Raw genomic sequence first — 19,757 nt, 5'->3', positions numbered from 1 at the left:
AGAGGTCCAGAGGCAGAATGTGCCTCCTTCCCCCAGGTAGGTTCCCAAACAGAGAGCAGAACCAGGTACCACACAAACAGGCTGAGCTTTTCTTATATCAGCCTAAGAACACAGGGATTTGTTTCTCGAACCTAGACACTGCAGAGGTTTAAAACTGACACTTTGGGAAAAAGGCTTTCATAAATGTAGAAACAAAGAGGAAACTATATATAAAAAGATAATTTCCTAATTTTCTATAAAAAATAAACCAGAAACACCATACTTAAAGGTAAAACACTACAGGAATTCAAATTACACTGAAAAAAGATAATGCCCTCGATATATAAAGTATTCTAGAGAGATTTTGGCCGTAAGTTATAACAGTAAAACAAAATGGTATAAAAATATTAGCTAAGGAAAAAAAAGTATGACTTCCAGGTAAGACCCAACCATCTACACACAACATGCAAAATAGTTAACCTAATAACAATAATAATGGAATACAATCCTATTCAAAATAGTAAAACAATATATAAATACTGAAACAAATTTAAGAAAAGCACAAGGCCTGTATGTAGAAATCTGTAAAATTTGACTGAAGAGCATTTAAAAATTTGGAATAAATGAAAATACATGTTGTGTGTAAACAAGTGATTTCAACACAATAAAAACATAAATTGTCTCCAAAGTAACTTAGAAAGTTAGTAAAATTCTTATCAAATTTTAAGTCTCACTAAAAATTTTGCAACTTGGGGCAAACTGAGACTGAAGTTTATCTGGAAGAACAAATGCACAGAACAATCAAGAATACTTAGAAAAGGAAAAATGTCAATCACATATATACTACAGTTACTATAAATACTACCATGTGATACTGACTCAGAAAATAGCAAAATACAAAACAAAAACAAAACCCATATACGGAATAGATCTGAAAGTCTCAAACTTGCTTACATACAGAGATTTAGCATATGACAAAGGTGATTGTTCAAATAGGAAAAAGAAAGAATGGCTTATTTATTTATTTTAGAGAGGCAAGGGGGAAGAATGGCGGGAGGGAGAGAGACAGAGACAGGAAAATCGAGCTACTTCTGTATGTGATTGGGGAATTGAGCTGGCAACCTCCGTGCTCTAGGACAACGCTCCAACCAACTGAGCTATCTGGGGGGGGCTTAATATTTTATTGATTTTTAGAGACAGAGAGAGGAAAAGAGAGAGGAAAGGAGAGAAGGGGGAGGAGGAAGGGAAGAATTTGTTGTTCCACTCAGTCATGCATTTTTTGGTTGCTTCCCATGTGTGCCCTGACATGGGGATCAAACCTGCAACCTTGTTGTTTTGAGATGATGCTTTTAACCAACTAAGTTAACTAGTCAGAGCCAAGAATGGCTTATTTAACTTATGGTGTGGGACCACAAATTATATAAGGATAAAAGAAAATCACGTTATATGACCATACTGCCAGATGGAGTGCAAATTTATAGTATCAGAAGAATATTTAAAAGAATATGTCTGTAGTTTTTGCACTAGGGAGCCTTCCTCAGTAAGGTTTGAAAGCCATACAGAAAAACATCAATGGATTTGATCAAAGAAAACCACAAGCAGAAGGCACAAAGATATAAGCAGATAATTGAAAGAGAAAACAAAAACGTGGCTCTTAAACACAGGGGAAAAAAGGTTCAGTGAGCTAGAAAATAAAAAAACTGAAAAATAAATTAACATTTTTCCCTCTCCAAGTCACGAACTTTAAAAAACAGTAAGTACAGCCGAGGTAAGGGTAAGAAGAAAAAGGTACTTTAGTACACTGGTGGAAGAAGTGCAAACGAGCTTTGTGTGTGTTTATGAAAATATTTAAAACTCTAGAAGGAGATACACACACTGAACTCTTCACAGTGGTGGCTAGAAGGCCAAAGGCAAGCTACATAGGAAATTAAATTTTCTTTGGATTTTTATAATGTTTTAATAGCAATCATACCCTGTCAAGAAAATTGGCCCAGCCTCTAGACCAGTGTTTGTCAAACTGTTCAATAGCAGATAGGTAGTGAAATAAATGTAGTGGGAATTAGTGGGCTATAATTAGAATTATTTGAAAGCAACACAACTGAATAACATTAATCACTGTAATGTTAAGTGCTGTTCTATGAAGCTCCTCCCTCCATAGTCATTACTTTAGCAAATATTTATAGAGTCCTTATATGTACCAGGTCCTGGAGATACAGCAATGAATAAAATATAGATACTTTATAATGGTGGGAGGCAATGTTCACTTACATCTACACACTTGTATAAAATGTTAAGGAGAGGTAGGCTCTCTCTGGACCACACCCACACCTTTTTTCCCGCTCAGGTGTGCATCTTTACTTTTTTCTCCTAAACTCTAAGGGTCCCTATGAGATTTGCAACCAGGGGAGCAACAGGCAGTAGCAGCTCATCCCGGGCAAACCCTTTCTCCAAGGCTCCCTTTTCTCTGGTATTTCACTGAGCTAACAGCAGCCCTACCTTGGCTCACTTCTTTTCTATAATGTCTTTTGAGAGCCAAAGCAGCCCAGCTTAGGCGCTCTCCTGTTGTTTCTTCTATCCTAAGCCCTCCCTTTCTTTCACTGTCTCTAGCTTTAATAAACGTAGTCTCAAAAAAACAAAAACAAAGAAACAAACAAAAAACACTTAAGAAAATTCTAGGCAAGAGGATGAGTATGGGTGTGTGTACATGTATACACTTATGAAACCTAGGAGGAAAAAAGTCAGGAGCTATTTGGAACATGTTAAATTTGAGATGCCTATTAGATATCTGAAAGAGAAAACACTGAGTAAGAAGCTGAGCATGTGTACATGGAGGGAAGAGCCCTAGTTGGAGTGGGCTCAAGAATGAATGGAAAAGAATTAGAGATAGAAAATATAGTCAAGAAGAGTTTTGCTGAAAGGAGAGAAAAGGATTGAAAACTAGAAAACAGTTATGAAATATAACCATAAAAAAGGGAAAAATTAATGACAGCTGAAAGAAAAAACTGCTAAAGCAGTGTTCTTGAGCAGGCCTTCCTAACAAGGTAAGAGTTCATCCACAGTAGCAAGAAGGGCAAGCTTACGGGCACAATGCAGGCAGGTGGGTCTATGTGGGGGTAGAAATCTGTGAAAATGCTCTTCTACTTGTCTCTATTTCCTGAGTGAAATAGTAACCAAAGTTACCATCTGAGAATGAAGATAGAAAAGATGCTGCATGCTTAAAGAACAAGAAGGTATTATACAGTTGTACAAGAAAGTGGAATGAATGGACTGGAAATAAAGCATAACTGCCCAGAAGTTAGAAGTCAGTGTCCAAGAAATTAATATGACACTAGTTAGCATGGTTCTGTTTTTTCTCCATGCAGGCATACTAATGAGTAATGCCACCAATAATAATGGCTAATATTTGTTGACAACTCCTTACCAGTAACTGTCTCATTTATGCTTCACAACTGAGGAAACTAAAAAATGCTTAATGGTAGTTTTCTTGATGAGTAATTACAGGTAAACCAAGAGCATGTACCATATTGCCAAGAACTGTTCCAATGCTTCATTATTGTTAACTCATTTACTGTTCACAATAACTTTGTGAGATTGATACTGCTATTATTCTCATTTTACAGATAAAGAAACTGATGGAGTGGTAATTTGGCATGCCCAGATAGTGGCAGAGCCTTGATTTGAATGCTGGCAAGCTGGTCCCAAGTCTCAGCTCTTACCCCTAGGCTATCTTGTCTCTCATTTGCTTCATCATTAAATATATATAATAAAAAATACTGCCCTGGCTGGGTAACTCAGTTGGTTGGAGCTGTGTCCTGAGACACCAAGATGTAGATTTCAGTCCCTGGTCAGAATGATATAAGAATCAAACAATGGGCCCTGGCCGGTTGGCTCAGCGGTAGAGCGTCGGCCTAGCGTGCGGAGGACCCGGGTTCGATTCCCGGCCAGGGCACACAGGAGAGGCGCCCATTTGCTTCTCCACCCCTCCACCGCGCTTTCCTCTCTGTCTCTCTCTTCCCCTCCCGCAGCCAAGGCTCCAGTGGAGCAAAGATGGTCCGGGCGCTGGGGATGGCTCTGTGGCCTCTGCCCCAGGCGCTAGAGTGGCTCTGGTCGCAACATGGCGACGCCCGGGATGGGCAGAGCATCGCCCCCTGGTGGGCAGAGCGTGGCCCCCTGGTGGGCGTGCCGGGTGGATCCCGGTCGGGCGCATGTGGGAGTCTGTCTGACTGTCTCTCCCTGTTTCCAGCTTCAGAAAAAAAAAAAAAAGAATCAAACAATGAATGCATAAATAAGTAGAACAAGTCAATGTTTCTCTCTCTCACTAAAAAAGCAATAAATAAAAGAATATTAATATCTTGCTGCATTCTGTTCACTTTACAAAATTGGGTATTATTTTTACCATACTTATATTTTTAAAAAGTGATGGAGACTGAACTCTGCACAGCAAAAAATCAAGTTTTACCAATTTTCCTGACTCATACTAGTTAAATGAATAGAACCCTCCAAGCATGTTCCATTTCCATTACCCGAAACTTCTGAATTCTTCTCATCTCTTGATAAAACTTACCAATAGTAAGGTCATGCACTGGCTGAAACCTCTTGTCTGTAAATTGTAGCAATAAGCATGATTTACCAACACCTGGAAGTTAAAAAAAAAATAATTAAGACAGAAACTTCAGAAATTAAGAAACTTTACAAAAGCACATGAAAAACAGGCAGCTAGGATTTCCAGTGCTCTGTAAACAATCTACCATGATTTCTAATTGCTCTAATTTCTTGAGAAATACCTCTTTTCATCCTTTCTTATTCATTCAACATATCAGTCTGAAAGATAAAAGTGGCAGTAACTGCTAAAAGATAACAGCAGTCCTTCCAGTAGCCTCTACCACAGTGAGTCATGCAGTTAAGTATTCATTTATGTTTCCTCTCTGTGTAGTAGTAAAAATATTTAAAAACAATCTCTTCTTTTTGAAGTCTATACTCTTTTCTGTAAATAAACAAATAAATAAGCTAGCAGTGTCTGGATCTACTTTTCTGGAAAAAATGCTTGCTGTATGTTCTAATTCATTTTAGATCAACTAATGAAACCTGAATTGCATTCCTTCACTCTACCACCAAATTTCACCTCATTAAGGTTATGAATTAACTTCCATATTCCTAAATTAAAGGTATATTTTCTACCTACTCCTACTTGTCCTCTAACAAGAAATGTATATTGAACACCAACACAACCTTCCTATTCATTTTCAGGCCCTTATCCTCACACTAGACCTAGTCTGCTCACTAGAGAGCATCATGCACTTCTACAAAACACTAAAGGCAGTCACCATTCATTCATTCACTCACTCAAAAAGTCTTTATCAAATGCTAACTATGCACTGCAGTAGGGACTTGAAGATACAATTGTGTGTGTGCTCACTTAGGCAGCACATGTACTAACATTGGAATAATACTGAAAAGATTAGCAAAAACAAACAAAAAATACCAGACAAAATTGTGTAAAAAACTGTTATGCTTCCTTCCATAAGAGTCAAATACAGGTAGGCCCTGGCCAGTTTTCTCAGTGGTAGAGTGTCAGCCCACCATCTGAAAGTCCTAGGTTCGATTACCGGTCAGGACACACGGGAGAAGCGCCCATCTGCTTCTCCACCCCTCCCCCTCTCCTTCCTCTCTGTCTCTCTCTTCCCCTCCTGCAGCCAAGGCTTCACTGGAGCAAAGTTGGCTGGTGCACTGAGGATGGCTACATGGCCTCCGCCTCAGACGCTAGAATGGCTCCAGCCACAACAGAGCAATGCCCCAGATGAGTAGAGCATTGTCCCCTGGTAGGCATGCCAGGTGGATCCCAGTAGGGCACATGTGGGAGTTTGTCTGACTGCCTCCCTGCTTCTGACTTCGGAAAAATACAAAAAAGAGTCAAATATAGGTAGAGAAATTAAACGGGATGAATGTCTAAATAATCTACATGAACTGTAATTTAAAATACCTTAATATAACTTCTATTTGAAAGAAGAGAGTAAAGTTTATTAGGATGAGTAACAGCAGAGACTTAATTTAGACTGAAGGGCTGGAGATGGTCTTTCTAAGGATGTGACACTCAAACTAAGCTGTTCAGTGTCTTCTAGATTATAAACTCATGAGAGGACAATGAATATACTGTCACTTGCTGCCTTACGGGAGAAATAAGGCACTTAATTTTGTCAAATGACTGGTCCGTGTCAAATGTTACAAAGATTGACAAAATGCCCAATAACAAATCAAAGAAATGTCCTATTGGCGTATTCTCCCTCCTGGGAGCATTCCTGCACCTTTCCCTTCCACCTCCTCTTCCCCACAAGGTGGATCTCCTAAACTCTAACGAACCCCACAAGATTTGTAATCAGGGGAGCAATGGACAGCAGTAGCTCATCCCAGGCTAACTCTCCTCAACCTGTCTCCAAGGAGGCCCCTTTTCTGACTTTACAGTGAGCCAAAGCAGCCTCGTCTCGTTTCTCTCCTGTTCCTTCTTCTATCCCAAGCCCTTCCTGTTTCACTGTACCCAGCTTTAATAAACATATTCTTAAAATAAGTCATATATATAGACAACTGTGTTTTAGAAAATAGTGTATTGTTTGTTCAAAATTGTTTTAAGATAAAATGGAATTTCAAAACATTTGATCTTAGTTTTCTTCTTTTATCCATGATTTCTCTTATATTACAAAATGCATAAAGACTAACCCATTTATCAGATTTCTAACTTTGAATAGCTTTTCAGGTTTAGGATAGAAAGGAAAAATATTTTTGCAAGTATGAAAGTACAAAATAGGTGAAACACTGAGATATAAATCTTATTTTTAAATTTTTTTATAAGTTTTCACATTTGCTTACAAATTAGTATACCTTGATTTTTTTTTTTTTAAGCGAGAGGAGGGGAGATAGCCTCCCATATGCGCCCCAACTGGTATCTACCCGGCAAATCCTGTCTGGGGCCGATGCTCAATCAGCCGAGCTATTTTTAGCAACTGAACCTGATGCTTGGACCAACTGAGCTATCCTCAGCGCTCAGGGCCAATGCTCGAACCAACTGAGCCACTGGCTGCAGAAGGGAAAGAGGCAAAGACAGAAAGAAGGGGGAGAGAAGCAGATGGTCACTTCTCCTGTGTGCCCTGATCAGGGATTGAACTCAGGACATCCATACACAGCGCCGATGCTCTATCCACTGAGCCAACTGGTCAGCGCTATTCTTCAGTTCTTTTTAAAAAATAAATTTTATGTTTAAGAGCAGTTTAAGTTCACAACCAAAATCAGCAGAAAGTACAGCAGCAAGTCCCATATTTCCCCTACCCGACAAAAGCACATTTTCCTTAACTATCAACATCCTGCATCAGGATAGTAAAACTTGTTTTGTTATTATCAATGAAACTACACTGACACATCATCATTTAAAGTTCATAATTTACATTAGAGTTCAGTCTACAGGTTTTGACAAATATATAATGTAGCCACCATTATAACATACAGAATACCATAGTTTCACTGCCCTAAAAATCCCCTATGCTCTGCCTATTGGTCCCTCCATAACTCCGAACCCCTAGCAAGTCTTCACCATCTCCTTAGTTTTGCCTTTTCCAGATTGTCATATAACTGGAATCATACACTATGTAGCCTTTTTAGTCTGGATTCTTTCACTTAGTAATATGTACTTAAGATTCTTCTGTGTCTTTTCTTCATTTCTTATTTTTAACACCCCAAAGTTTCTCATATGGTCTAAAAAAAATATAATTAGAAGTCACAGATTTTGTTACTGAGAAACCTAAAGAATCATCTAACAGTAATTTAGGTGATACAAAAGCCTGAAAACTCTTTTTTACCTCACAACAGAATATACAGTGTGTCCGTCAAGTAATGGTGCACTTTTGACCAGTCACAGGAAAACAACAAAAGACGATAGAAATGTGAAATCTGCACCAAATAAAAGGAAAACTCTCCCAGTTTCATCAGTGCAGTTCGATGTGGGCTCACGCACAGATTTTTTAGGGCTCCTTAGGTAGCTATCCCGTATAGCCTCTACAGATTCATCACTGACTGATGGCCTACCAGAACGGGGTTTCTCCACCAAACTGCCGGTTTCCTTCAACAGCTTATCCCACCGAGTAATGTTATTCCTATGTGGAGGCGCTTCATTATAAACGCGCCGATATTCATGTTGCACTTTGGTCACAGATTCCAATTTAGCAAGCCACAGAACACACTGAACTTTCCTCTATACCGTCCACATCTCGACTGGCATGGCCGTGGGCTGCTCCGCTGTATACACGGTGTTACGTCATCATCTACGCATGCGCACATGCTGCCACATCATCCTACAGAAACTGGGAGGGTTTTCCTTTTATTTGGTGCAGATTTCACATTTCTATCATCTTTTGTTGCTTTCCTGTGACTGGTCAAAAGTACACCATGACTTTATGGACACACTGTATATTGCTCTAGTAATACCAATGTCACTTATTCTGACCAAGTCCTCGTTAAATACAGAAAACGCTTACTCCTTGGTTCTTCACTTTCAACACTCCACATTCTTTCTTCAGATAATCAAAGTATCTCTCAAAGCAGAAAATATATCCAAGTGCCATTGTCATGTTTTCCAAGTCTCCTAAATTTTACTACCGGCCATTTATTAGAATCAGTTATATTTACAGATAGCTTATCTTATTCAGTATTTGTTGACTTCTATTTTAATTCTTATAAATCTGTTTCCAAATACTTGAGGCGTCTGACTCACAACCACCAATGCTTTTCTAAATTGCCAAATTGAATTAGCCCTTTCTCAGTCCTCATCTTATCTGATCCAGAAATATGATCTATTTTTGCCACAAACTATAGTTTATCTGCCTGCAATCTCCTTGAAAATAATCTTTTGGCTTTATCAAGCTGTAACTATCTCCTTGGTTTCTTAATTCTGTGACAATTGCTCCTTTTCCTTTATGAAACCTTCAATATTGGATGTTTTCCTCACATTCCCATCTTTAATTACGGTACTTTTCAACTGAGAGATCTAACCAAGTCATAGAGCCTCAACTTTAGTCACATCCATCTCTCCAGTCATCATTTTAACTTCACTCTCATTATTTCCACTGCCTGCTGAACATGTCCCACTTAAATTCCTTCAGGCCTGAAACTCAAAACTTCCAAAACCTAAGCCATCCCTTTTCATTTTCCCGTCCACCACCCATCCTACCAAACAATAACTCAGAACTTAGCTTCTCTTTCAGTATTTTCTTACCTGAAGCACTGCCTACCAATGGACCACACCAGCAAGAAACTCACAATCACCCTTAATTTCCCTTCTTCCTTTAGTATATCAATTATATCATAATGCTTTATAGGCTCTCCAGCAATAGAATGTGACCCCCAACAGAAAATGAGCTCCATTAAGATAGAGACCACATTCAAGAATGTATCTCCAGCACATAATGGATACAACGCAAGTTTTATAAAGACTCTTTTTGTCCTTCCTTTCTTACTACAAAAATTGTGTTAGCCATCATGAAAAAAAGGAGAGAAAAGCATCTGAGATCCTGCTTCATGGCCACTGTCATCAGTTTGGCTCAAATAAACTCTTAAAAAAATTTTTTTAATTGTTTTGCACATATAGCTAATTTTGATTTTTTTCTCCCTACCTCAGGAAGATGGCTGCCTGCAGGGGAATAACCAAGGGGATTGTGTACAATTCATTTAACCTTTTTTGGACATAATTTTACTATATGTACAGAGATTTGAGCCAGATAATCATTACACTTCTTTCTAACTCTATCATTTTTTTTTTTTTTTTTCATTTTTCTGAAGCTGGAAACGGGGAGGCAGTCAGACAGACTCCCTCATGCGCCCGACCGAGATCCACCCGGCATGCCCACCAGGGGGCGATGTTCTGCCCCTCTGGGGCGTCACTCTGCTGCAATCAGAGCCATTCTAGCGCCTGAGGCAGAGGCCATAGAGCCATCCCCAGCGCCCGGACCATCTTTGCTCCAATGGAGCCTCTGCTGCGGGAGGGGAAGAGAGAGACAGAGAGGAAGGAGAGGGGGAGGGGTGGAGAAGCAGATGGGCGCTTCTCCTGTGTGCCCTGGCCGGGAATCGAACCCGGGACTCCTGCACGCCAGGCCGACGCTCTACCGCTGAGCCAACTGGCCAGGGCCCTAACTCTATCATTTAGTTATGATAATTTATATCACTAGAATTTAAAAATTTTAAGATTTTCTTTTTACTATGAATGAATTTTAAGTTAACAAGTAATCTCCTATTTAAATCTAAATGAAAAGCAATGGATCCAGCATGCCACAAAGCACAGTAATATGATGTAAAATACCACAGAGGATTTTTCCTTTCAACTTAAGAGTATGATCATATTCTTGTGTTGGAATATAGCAAAAACAATGCCACCAAGTGGTAAGTTCTTTTTTTGAACACACTTGTACTTCCAGAAAAAGGGCCAATCCTTATTTTATGATTAAGTATACTATGTTGAATATTTAAGACTTCTACTGCGTTTTAAAATCTAAGAGCACTTGTTTCATTGCTGTATTAAGCTGTTTAAGTGCTCTATTACCGTATTTCTCCATATATAAGATGCTCCCATGTATAAGATGCACCTTAATTTGGGGGTCCGAAATTTGAAAAAAAAAATGTATTACATAAAATTATTGAACTCAAGTTTTATTCATCACAAAATTATACAACTCATCATCACTGTCAAAACTCCCATCCATTAGCTTGTCCTCATCTGTGTCTGATGACGAATCACTTTCTTCAATAATGAGCACAAAAACAAGTGCAAAAAAGCAGAAAAAGCAAGTAAAAAAAAATCTATAACCACTGTATAAGACGCACCCAGTTTTTATACCCCAAATTTTTTTGGAAAATGTCTTATACACGGGGAAATATGGTACAGCCATCCTTTGCCATATAGCTGTTCACTTTCCACAGTCTCACTGTAGTGCAGATTTTTAAATTGTATATACAGTGGTATCTTGAGATACAAACAGACCAACATATGAATTTTTTAAGATATGAGCTGTGACTCGGTCCCTATTTTTGTTTGAGATCCGAGCGAAGTTCCGAGATACGAGTCGTGATTCGGGAAACTGCCGCTAGTTGGCGCATGGGTCCAGTATCGGCAGTTTGATATACGAGTTGACTACCTTACCAGCTTGGTTACAGAATGAATTAAATTCGTATCTCAAGGCACCACTGTACCTAATTTTGTACTGCAGATTTTTCGCTATATTGCGGGATTTTGCAGTATGTAGGTATTTTTATATATTTATTATTTTAATTATTTTTGTGGTAAAATAAGCATTTTCTAGCCTAAAAAATTGAAAACAATATTAAAAATATATAAAAATTAATTAAAACATATAAAAAGAATATTAAACTGAAATAAAGCTTTAAAATATATATAAATAAAATAAATATAAGGTTGCTACTTCGCGGATTTTCGCCTATCACGGGGGGGGGGGGGTGTTCTGGAACAAGCCCCATGATAGATGAGGGACCACTGTGTGTGTGTATATATATATATATAAATATAATGACCGCTATATGGTTAAAACATATAAGCCACATCTCTCCATATTCAAGTGAAATGCACGCTTAATTCAACAGATTTAAGGAACAGCAATGCTCTCAGCTCAAGTAGTTAACCCCACAAGACTGATGCAAAGACCTTCTGAGAACTTCTACTATTTCTAACCTGTATCATTCATTGATCAGATATGCAGAAAGAAGATATTTTACCAAAATGTCATGCTTTCCATATTTAAAAAATGTTCTACATTGAGGCTAGATTTTTCAGTGAATTCTTGGAACTTATGATTATGTGAAATAGTTTGTAAAGAAAAATAGTGATTTCAGCACAAAAAAATAACCAAACTTATGTCCAAATCTGATGTTTTCTTTAAATAATTTCCCCATTTTGGGGGGAGGAAAAAATAAGCCTCTAAAATGAAACCATTAAACAGGGACCAAAATTTCATGTAAATTGAAATAAAAAAACATTTAAAAAAGATGCTAAATATAATATATTATTAAATACATTTGATGCAATAAAATTTAATTTGCAATTATAACTATACTCCTGAACAAAGAACGAAATCAATATTAAGTTAAAGATTTTGGCAATATGCATACTTTGTAGGGCATTATTTATATAGTATAAAGTAAAACTGACAACTATCTCCAAGGCTGCCTGACTGGTGGTAGCACAGTGGACTGAGAATTGACCTGGAATGCCGAGGTCCCAGATTGAAACCCCGAGGTTGCCGGTTTGTGCATGGGTTCATCAACATGATCCCAAGGTCACTGGCATGAGCAAGGGGTCAATGGCTTGGCTTGAGCCCCCAGGTCAAGACACATGAGAAGCTATCAATGAACAACTAACATGAAGCAAGTACGAGTTGATCCTTCTTCTCTCTCTCTAAAAAAAGAAAAGTATATAAAAATCTCTAAGATTTTACAATTTTCCCATAAGCCTCTCTTAAAGTTTGATATTTAAGTAGTTCTTCTTAAAAAAAAATTTTTTTTTTAATTCAGTGAGAGGAGGGGAAGCAAAGACAAACTCCTACCTATGCCCCAACCAGGAACCATCTGGCAAGCCCAATAGGGGGCTATGCTCTGCCCATCATGGGCATTGCTCCATTGCTAAGTGCCTGAGGCAGATGTCATGGAGCCATCCTCAGCACCTAGAGCAAATGTGCTTCAATCAAGCCATGGCTGCAGGAGGGGGAGGATTAGGGAGGGAGGGGGAAAGAGTAGGGATAAAGAGAGAGAGAGAGGGGGGGGGGAAGAAAGGTGAGAGGGGGAAGGCTGGAGAAACAGGAGCTTCTTCTGTGTGCTCTGATTGGATATCAAACTCGGGACATCTACACACTGGGCGAGGCTCTATCACTGAGCCAAATGGCCAGGGCCTCAAATAATTCTTTAAAAGCATCTTTTGTATCTTTCCTCTTCTTTAGCTGTTTATTAGTCTAAATATCAGACCCCCATTCATCAATGGCACTATAATGGAATTCAAGTAGTGCTCCAACATTTTCACAGAACTGATGAAATCCTACAATTTTGTCTATATATATTTTTGTAACTGACTCACATCCTTTATTTTCACAGAGAAGATAGTCAAATATGTTGATTTTCCTGGAGGGAGACATTAAGAAAAGATAATTGAATGAGAAATAGTCTTTTAAGTGACCAATGAATATTTTCATATCATGATGACTATATTCTCAATAACTCTAAAACATTAAAAATTATGATTTCTGAAAACAGATAAAACTTACACAGACTTTCTTTTCTCTTGTTCAAAACACTGTTCTAAGTGTTTTTATATATGTCAACTCACTTAGTTCTAAGAACATTATAGCAGATTTATAACTCTAAAGCCCACTCTTTGGGTTCTAATCCCAACTTTGCACTACTGATAAAACCTCACATTATTTATCCTTTCAATGCCCCAGTTTCCTAATCTATAATACCTATCTCACAGGTTTATTGGAGTATTAAATGAGTTAATGTATTAAGCGCTTAAAACAGTGCTGGGTTCCTAGTTAAATTCAATAAAGAATTCAACAAACGTTAATACTGTTAATACTACTGTCACTTTTTACTACATCTGTTTACACTTTTTAAGCTTCCTAAAAGCAGAGGACCCAAGTTTTATTCATTTTCAGTGTAACCACATGTATCTCCAATACTTGCCAAATGTCAATCTTTCTAGAAATATCAAGTGTCTACTACGTTCTAAGACTTAGCAATTAGAATATATCAGCAAACAATAAAGACAAAGGTCCCCTTTCCTTGTGAAGGGAGGAGAAAGAGACAATAACAAAACTTTTTTTTTTGTATTTTTCTGAAGTTGAAAAAGGGGAGGCAGTCAGACAGACTCCTGCATGCACCCGACCGGGATCCACCCGGCACGCCCACCAGGGGGCGATGCTCTGCCCATCTGGGGTGTCGCTCTGTTGCGACCAGAGCCAGTCTAGCGCCTGAGGCAGAGGCCATGGAGCCATCCTCAGCGCCTGGGCCATCTTTGCTCCAATGGAGCCTTGGCTGCGGGAGGGGAAGAGAGAGACAGAGAGGAAGGAGAGGGGGAGGTGTGGAGAAGCAGATGATTGCTTCTCCTGTGTGTCCTGGCCGGGAATTGAACCCAGGACTCCCGCACGCCAGGCCGATGCTCTACCACTGAGCCAACCGGCCAGGGCCCAATAAACAAAACTTTTAAAAAACATGTATGTGTGCATTTATATGTATGTGTATATACAGAAAGAGAGAAGAGAGAGGGGCTAAATTAGTTGCCGGGTGTGTATTAAAGGATGTAGTATTTAAACTTGGTTCTCTATGAAAAGGGAGATTTGGGTCAAGACTATAGAGGAGGTGAGGATATAGGCAGATGGATTACTGAGAGAAGAGCACTGTAGGCCGAGGAAACAGCTAGAGGAAAAAAGCTGTAAGGTGACATGTGCTGGAGAAAATGCAGTAAGGCCAAAGTGGCTAAAAATTAAGAGGCAGGGAAGGGTCATAACCCTGGGAACAGACACTGCAGGACTAAGTTTATGTGTGATAACCTGGAAGACTCATTCACTAGATGGAGGGTTTTGAGCACAGAGTAACATAACTTGACTTAAATCCTAACATTACTCTGGCTGTTACAATAAGAATACCCTGTAAATAGAAGCAGATGAGAGAGAAAGTAAAAAAATTGGTTAAGGAGGCTTTCTCAATGAAGCAAGAAATGGTATCTTGGACCAGAGCAGTCACAATGGAGGCAGTTTGAAGTGACTGAATTCTGTATACATTCTGAAGCAGAGCCAAAAGAATTTGTTGATAGTGTTGATGTGGGTTTTGAGAGAAGTATGTTAATTATGGCTCCAATATTTTTGCCCAATCAAATGGAGGAATCAATGAGATGGGGAAAACTGTACGTAGATAGGGAAAGATCATTAGTTCCAGTTTGGCTTATTTTGAGTTCAGATGTTTATTAGACACTCAAGTGGTAAAGTTGAGTAAGCAAATGGATATATGAATCTAGACTTCAGGAAAGATGTTTAGCCTGGAGACATAAATTAAGAGTTGTCAGCATGAAGATAGTATTTAAAGCTATATGAAGAGAGAAACTAGCATAAAAAGATATGTTTGTTTTATAAAAGTACATGTTTTATAATCACAGAATTAAACAGAAACAGAAAAAACAAACATGGCCTCGCCAAATCCATCTCCTACCACTGGAACCTGCAAGGCCTTCACACATCCTCTTCGCTCTCTCCCTGTAGACACTATCATGGCTGGGTTCCTACCACCACCTGGCACCTCTCTAACCATTCTATGTGAAGTAGCTCCCACTCTCAAATCATGTTTTACTCATTACAAGTTTTCTATCTTTATCAAAATATCCCCAAATCAGTTACCAAGATTCTGAATGAAGTGTCAGCATTGTGTATCAGTGGTTGAAAACACGAGTTGCCTATCCTTGAACAAACCACTGGTCTCTCTGTTTCCTTTGCTTTGTAGAGGCACTTTAGTTTGATGAACTACTACTTGTTTATTTTTGCTTTTGTTGTCACATACAAAAAAAATCATTGCCAAGACTGACCTCAAGGAACTTACCATGTATGTTTTCTTTTAGGACTTTTATGATATCAGTTTCATTCTTTTGCATGTAGTTGCCCAGTTTTCTAAACACTATTTACTATAGATACTGTCCTTTCTCCACTGTATATGCTTGGCTCCTATGTCATGATTAATTGATCATACAGGCATGCATGGGTTAATTTTTGGCTCTCTATTCTGTTCCATTTATCCATGTTTCTATTTTTTATGCTAATCCCATACTGTTTGGATTAACTATTAGCTTTGTAATATCTCCAGCTTTGTTGTTCTTTCTTAAGATTGCTTTGGCTATTCAACCACTCTTTAATTAATACAAATTATTACACTTAATATTGCTGCTGTTAAGAGTTCATACCATGAACTCACCTTACATTCTTCCTTTACTCAGGGTCCAAGTCATTGTCTTCAGTAGGACCTAGTGCTGTGGTGAGAAATGTGTACCTAAATACCACATCAATGCCAAACAATTATAAATAACACTTGTTAAAAATGCAGATTCCTGCCCTGGCCAGATTGCTTGGTTGGTTGGAGCACTGTCCCGATACACAGGGTTGCTGGTTCAATCCCTGGTCAGGGCACACATAGGAACAAATCAGTGTTCCTGTCTGTCTCTGTCTCTCTCTCCCTTTCTCTTGCTTTGAAATAATCAATAAAATATTTTTAAAATGCATATTCTTAAAGCCCCACCCCAGAGATTCCAATTTAGTATGTCTTTGGATGGGCCCAAGAATCTAATTAATAAGTCCCTTAGTGACTTTTAGTCAATGATAGGTTTTTCTCCACAAGAAAACTAGCATGTGTGCTAGGTATTTGACCGAAGTTTATTTTCCTAATTTTAAACTGACTTCCACCAATTTCATGATAATTTTTAAAAATTGGTGATTACTCTATTTTTAAATCATAAGAGTTTTAATTAAAATACAAAAAAGCGCCAACTGTAATTAAAAAATAAAAAATGATTTAAAATATATAGGTATCTTTAAAAAGACAAGTAAATCAAGATGACAGCATAGGTAAACACAGTACTCACCTCTTCCTATTATCACATCAAAATTACAACTATAGAACAACCACCATTCAGAACCACCTGAAATCAAATGGAACAGAAGTCCTACAACTGAGGATATTAAAGAAGCCACACTGAGACTTGTAGGGGGGCACAGATGCTGATTGGGCTGGTCCCATACCCACATGTGGCAGATAAAAACAGAATATTCAGCTCCTCAGGTCACCCCCTGAGGAGCAAGTCTCCCAGCCTCACACCAGATAGCCCAGTGCAAGGAAGAGATATCCCAATAACTTCTGGCTGTAAAAAACAGTGAGGATTGAGGCTGAGGGAAACAGAGGGCTGCTGGATGGAGTCTTACACAGTTCCTCCTAAAGGGCCCACATAAGAACTAACTTGGACTCCTTCTCTTTGAGCTCCAGTGTGGGAGCAGCAGCTTAAAAGGCACCAAAGACATACATAAGGGGAGGAACTAAACTGTCCAGCATCAAGGTAAAAGCTGGGGACAGCTTTCTCCCAGACAGAAGGGCTGGCAGAGGCCACTGTTTCTTGGCTGAACCCCAACCCTACAGAGCTAGCAGGCAGGCGCCATATCTGAGACTCCAATAACCTGGCTTATATTATTTGTCCCACCCTGGTGATTCCAAGGCCCCACCCAACCCAATCTTCAGGCCCATCCAAGCTGTTTCCAGTGGCTTTTCTGTACAAATGGCTTGTCTTGGCTCAAGCTTCACATTTTCCTAATATTTCAAGCAAGCAGCATCTGGCCTCAGAGAGCCCAGTACCTCTTGCTAAGTGGCCCCAGCCCTAGCACTAGCAGCAGCCATCCTTGGTTCATAGCTTGGCCTCACTAAGAAACTCCAAGCCCAGCTCAAGCAGCAGCCACCTGCAGATTTCTCTGCAGTTCTTGCCGGGTAGCCTCAAGCAGAACACAGGCAGTGAGGACTTTGGCCCACACCTCTTGTGAGGCCCCAGAGCCAGTGTACCCAGTGGACAGCTTCAGACCACATGAAAGCACCACCACCCAAACACCTCCACAAGCTATACACTCAAGGGGCACACTCAGCAGGTATCAAAGCCCTGCTGATCCTCCATAGTGGTCAGAGATCAGTGGTCAGTGGCTACTGCCAGTCCTTACAGCTGATTGGCCTTGGGGCAAGTCCCTCCTCCTGAGGTGCCAACAGCAATCAAGGATCAACTACAACAGGAGGGTGTACACAACCCACACAAGAGGCACACCTGGAGTGCCCAGCTCAGTGAACAGGGAGGCTGTGCCACTGGATCCGACACTGACTACTAAGGCCATGCTATCAAGCCCAGGAGACATAGAACTCTACTTAATACATAAAAACAACCAAGGAGGCTGCCAAAATAGGAGACAAAAAAATATGTCCCAATGAAATAACAGAACAAAACTTCAGAAAAACAACTAAGCAAAATGGAGACAAGCAACTCACTAGATGCAGAGTTCCAAACTCTGGTTATAAGAATACTCAATGAACTTAATGAGAACTTAAACACAGCATAAAAAAGGGCCAGTCAGAAATGAAGGATACACTAATTGAAATGAAGAATAACTTACAACGTATCAACAGTGGAGTAGATAGAGCTGAGAATCTAATCAGTGACTTGGAATATAAACAACAAAATACACCCAATCAGAAGAGCAGAAAGAAAAAAGAATAAAAAAAAAATGAGAACAGTGTAAGGAGCCTGGGGCAACTTCAAGCCAACCAAGGTTCCTATCAGGAGGGTGCTGCAAGGAGAAGAGTGAGAGCAAGAACTTGAAAACCTATTTGAGAAAATAATGACAGAAAGCTTCCCTAACTTGGTTAAGGAAATAGACATACAAGTCCGGAAATAGCAGAGTCCTAAAGAGGCACATAATTAAAATGAAAAGGTTAAAAAATAAAAAAAATTAAATGCAAAAGGTTAAAGACAAAGAGAGAATCTTAAAAGCAGCAAGAGAAATGCAGTCAGTTACCTATAAGAAAGCTCCCATAAGATTGTGAGCTGAGGCCCTGGCCAGTTAGTTGACTCAGTGGATAGAGTGTCAGCCTGGCATGCAGACGTCCTGGGTTCAATTCCTGGTAAGGGCACAGAAGAGAAGCAACCATCAGCTTCTCTTCCCGTCCCTGTCCCCCTTCTTTCTCTCTTCCCCTCTCGCAGCCAGTAGCTCAACTGGTTCAAGCACTGCCCAGGTGCGGAGGATAGCTTGCTTGTTTTGAGCATCATCCCCAAGATGGGAGTCACCTTTGTCCACTTAGCTAACAGCTACTTTAAAACTAAACTGCCACCTGATCAGAGGGTGGTGGTGCAGTGGATAGAGCATCAACCTGGGATGCTAAGGACCCAGGTTTGAAACCTTGAGGTTGCCAGCTTGAGCGTGGGATTGCCAGCTTGGGTGCCACCTCACCAGCTTTAGCGTGGGTCGCTGGCTTGGCTGGAGCCCCCTGGTTTTGACACGTTTAAGCAATCACTGAACAACTAAAGTGCCTCAACTACGAGCTGACACTTTTCATCTCTCTCTTCCTATCCACCTCTCTCTCTCTCTAAAAATAAAAAGAACAGAAAACGAAGTGCCATAACCGCTAGGAAGCTTCTATAATACACATCTACCTCTGCACAGTGAGTTATATGGAGACTTTTTGGCTATGTGTTATAATATAACTGTATGTTTTCAGGGGGGAAAAAACAATATCCTCTACTGTAAATGTTGAAGGAGGAAGAAAAGATGATCTCATCCATGCTGGGTGTGCCATGGATTCTAGGAAACAACAGATAAAGAAGTCAAGCCTTGGCCCTGGCCGGTTGGCTCAGCGGTAGAGCGTCGGCCTAGCGTGCGGAGGACCCAGGTTCGATTCCCGGCCAGGGCACACAGGAGAAGCGCCCATTTGCTTCTCCACCCCTCCGCCGCGCCTTCCTCTCTGTCTCTCTCTTCCCCTCCCGCAGCCAAGGCTCCATTGGAGCAAATATGGCCCGGGCGCTGGGGATGGCTCTGTGGCCTCTGCCTCAGGCGCTAGAGTGGCTCTGGTCGCAATATGGCGATGCCCAGGATGGGCAGAGCATTGCCCCCTGGTGGGCAGAGTCGCCCCTGGTGGGCGTGCCGGGTGGATCCCGGTCGGGCGCATGCAGGAGTCTGTCT

At 40.0% G+C, this 19,757-nt stretch overlaps 1 protein-coding gene across 1 annotated transcript in view; it reads right to left on the bottom strand.

Annotated features, from left to right (window-relative positions):
* RAB2A (RAB2A, member RAS oncogene family) overlaps nt 1–19,757 on the bottom strand; it is a 92,717-nt gene that overhangs the window by 52,116 nt on the left and 20,844 nt on the right. The window contains exon 2 of the mRNA XM_066266182.1: nt 4,544–4,615. Within this exon, the coding sequence (XP_066122279.1) occupies nt 4,544–4,615 (72 nt within the window). The remainder of the gene's footprint in view (nt 1–4,543; nt 4,616–19,757) is intronic.

The sequence above is a fragment of the Saccopteryx bilineata genome, chromosome 3 (assembly GCF_036850765.1).
Source record: "Saccopteryx bilineata isolate mSacBil1 chromosome 3, mSacBil1_pri_phased_curated, whole genome shotgun sequence".
In the NCBI taxonomy this organism is placed as follows: domain Eukaryota; kingdom Metazoa; phylum Chordata; class Mammalia; order Chiroptera; family Emballonuridae; genus Saccopteryx; species Saccopteryx bilineata.
This window is presented reverse-complemented; position numbering and strand designations above follow the sequence as displayed.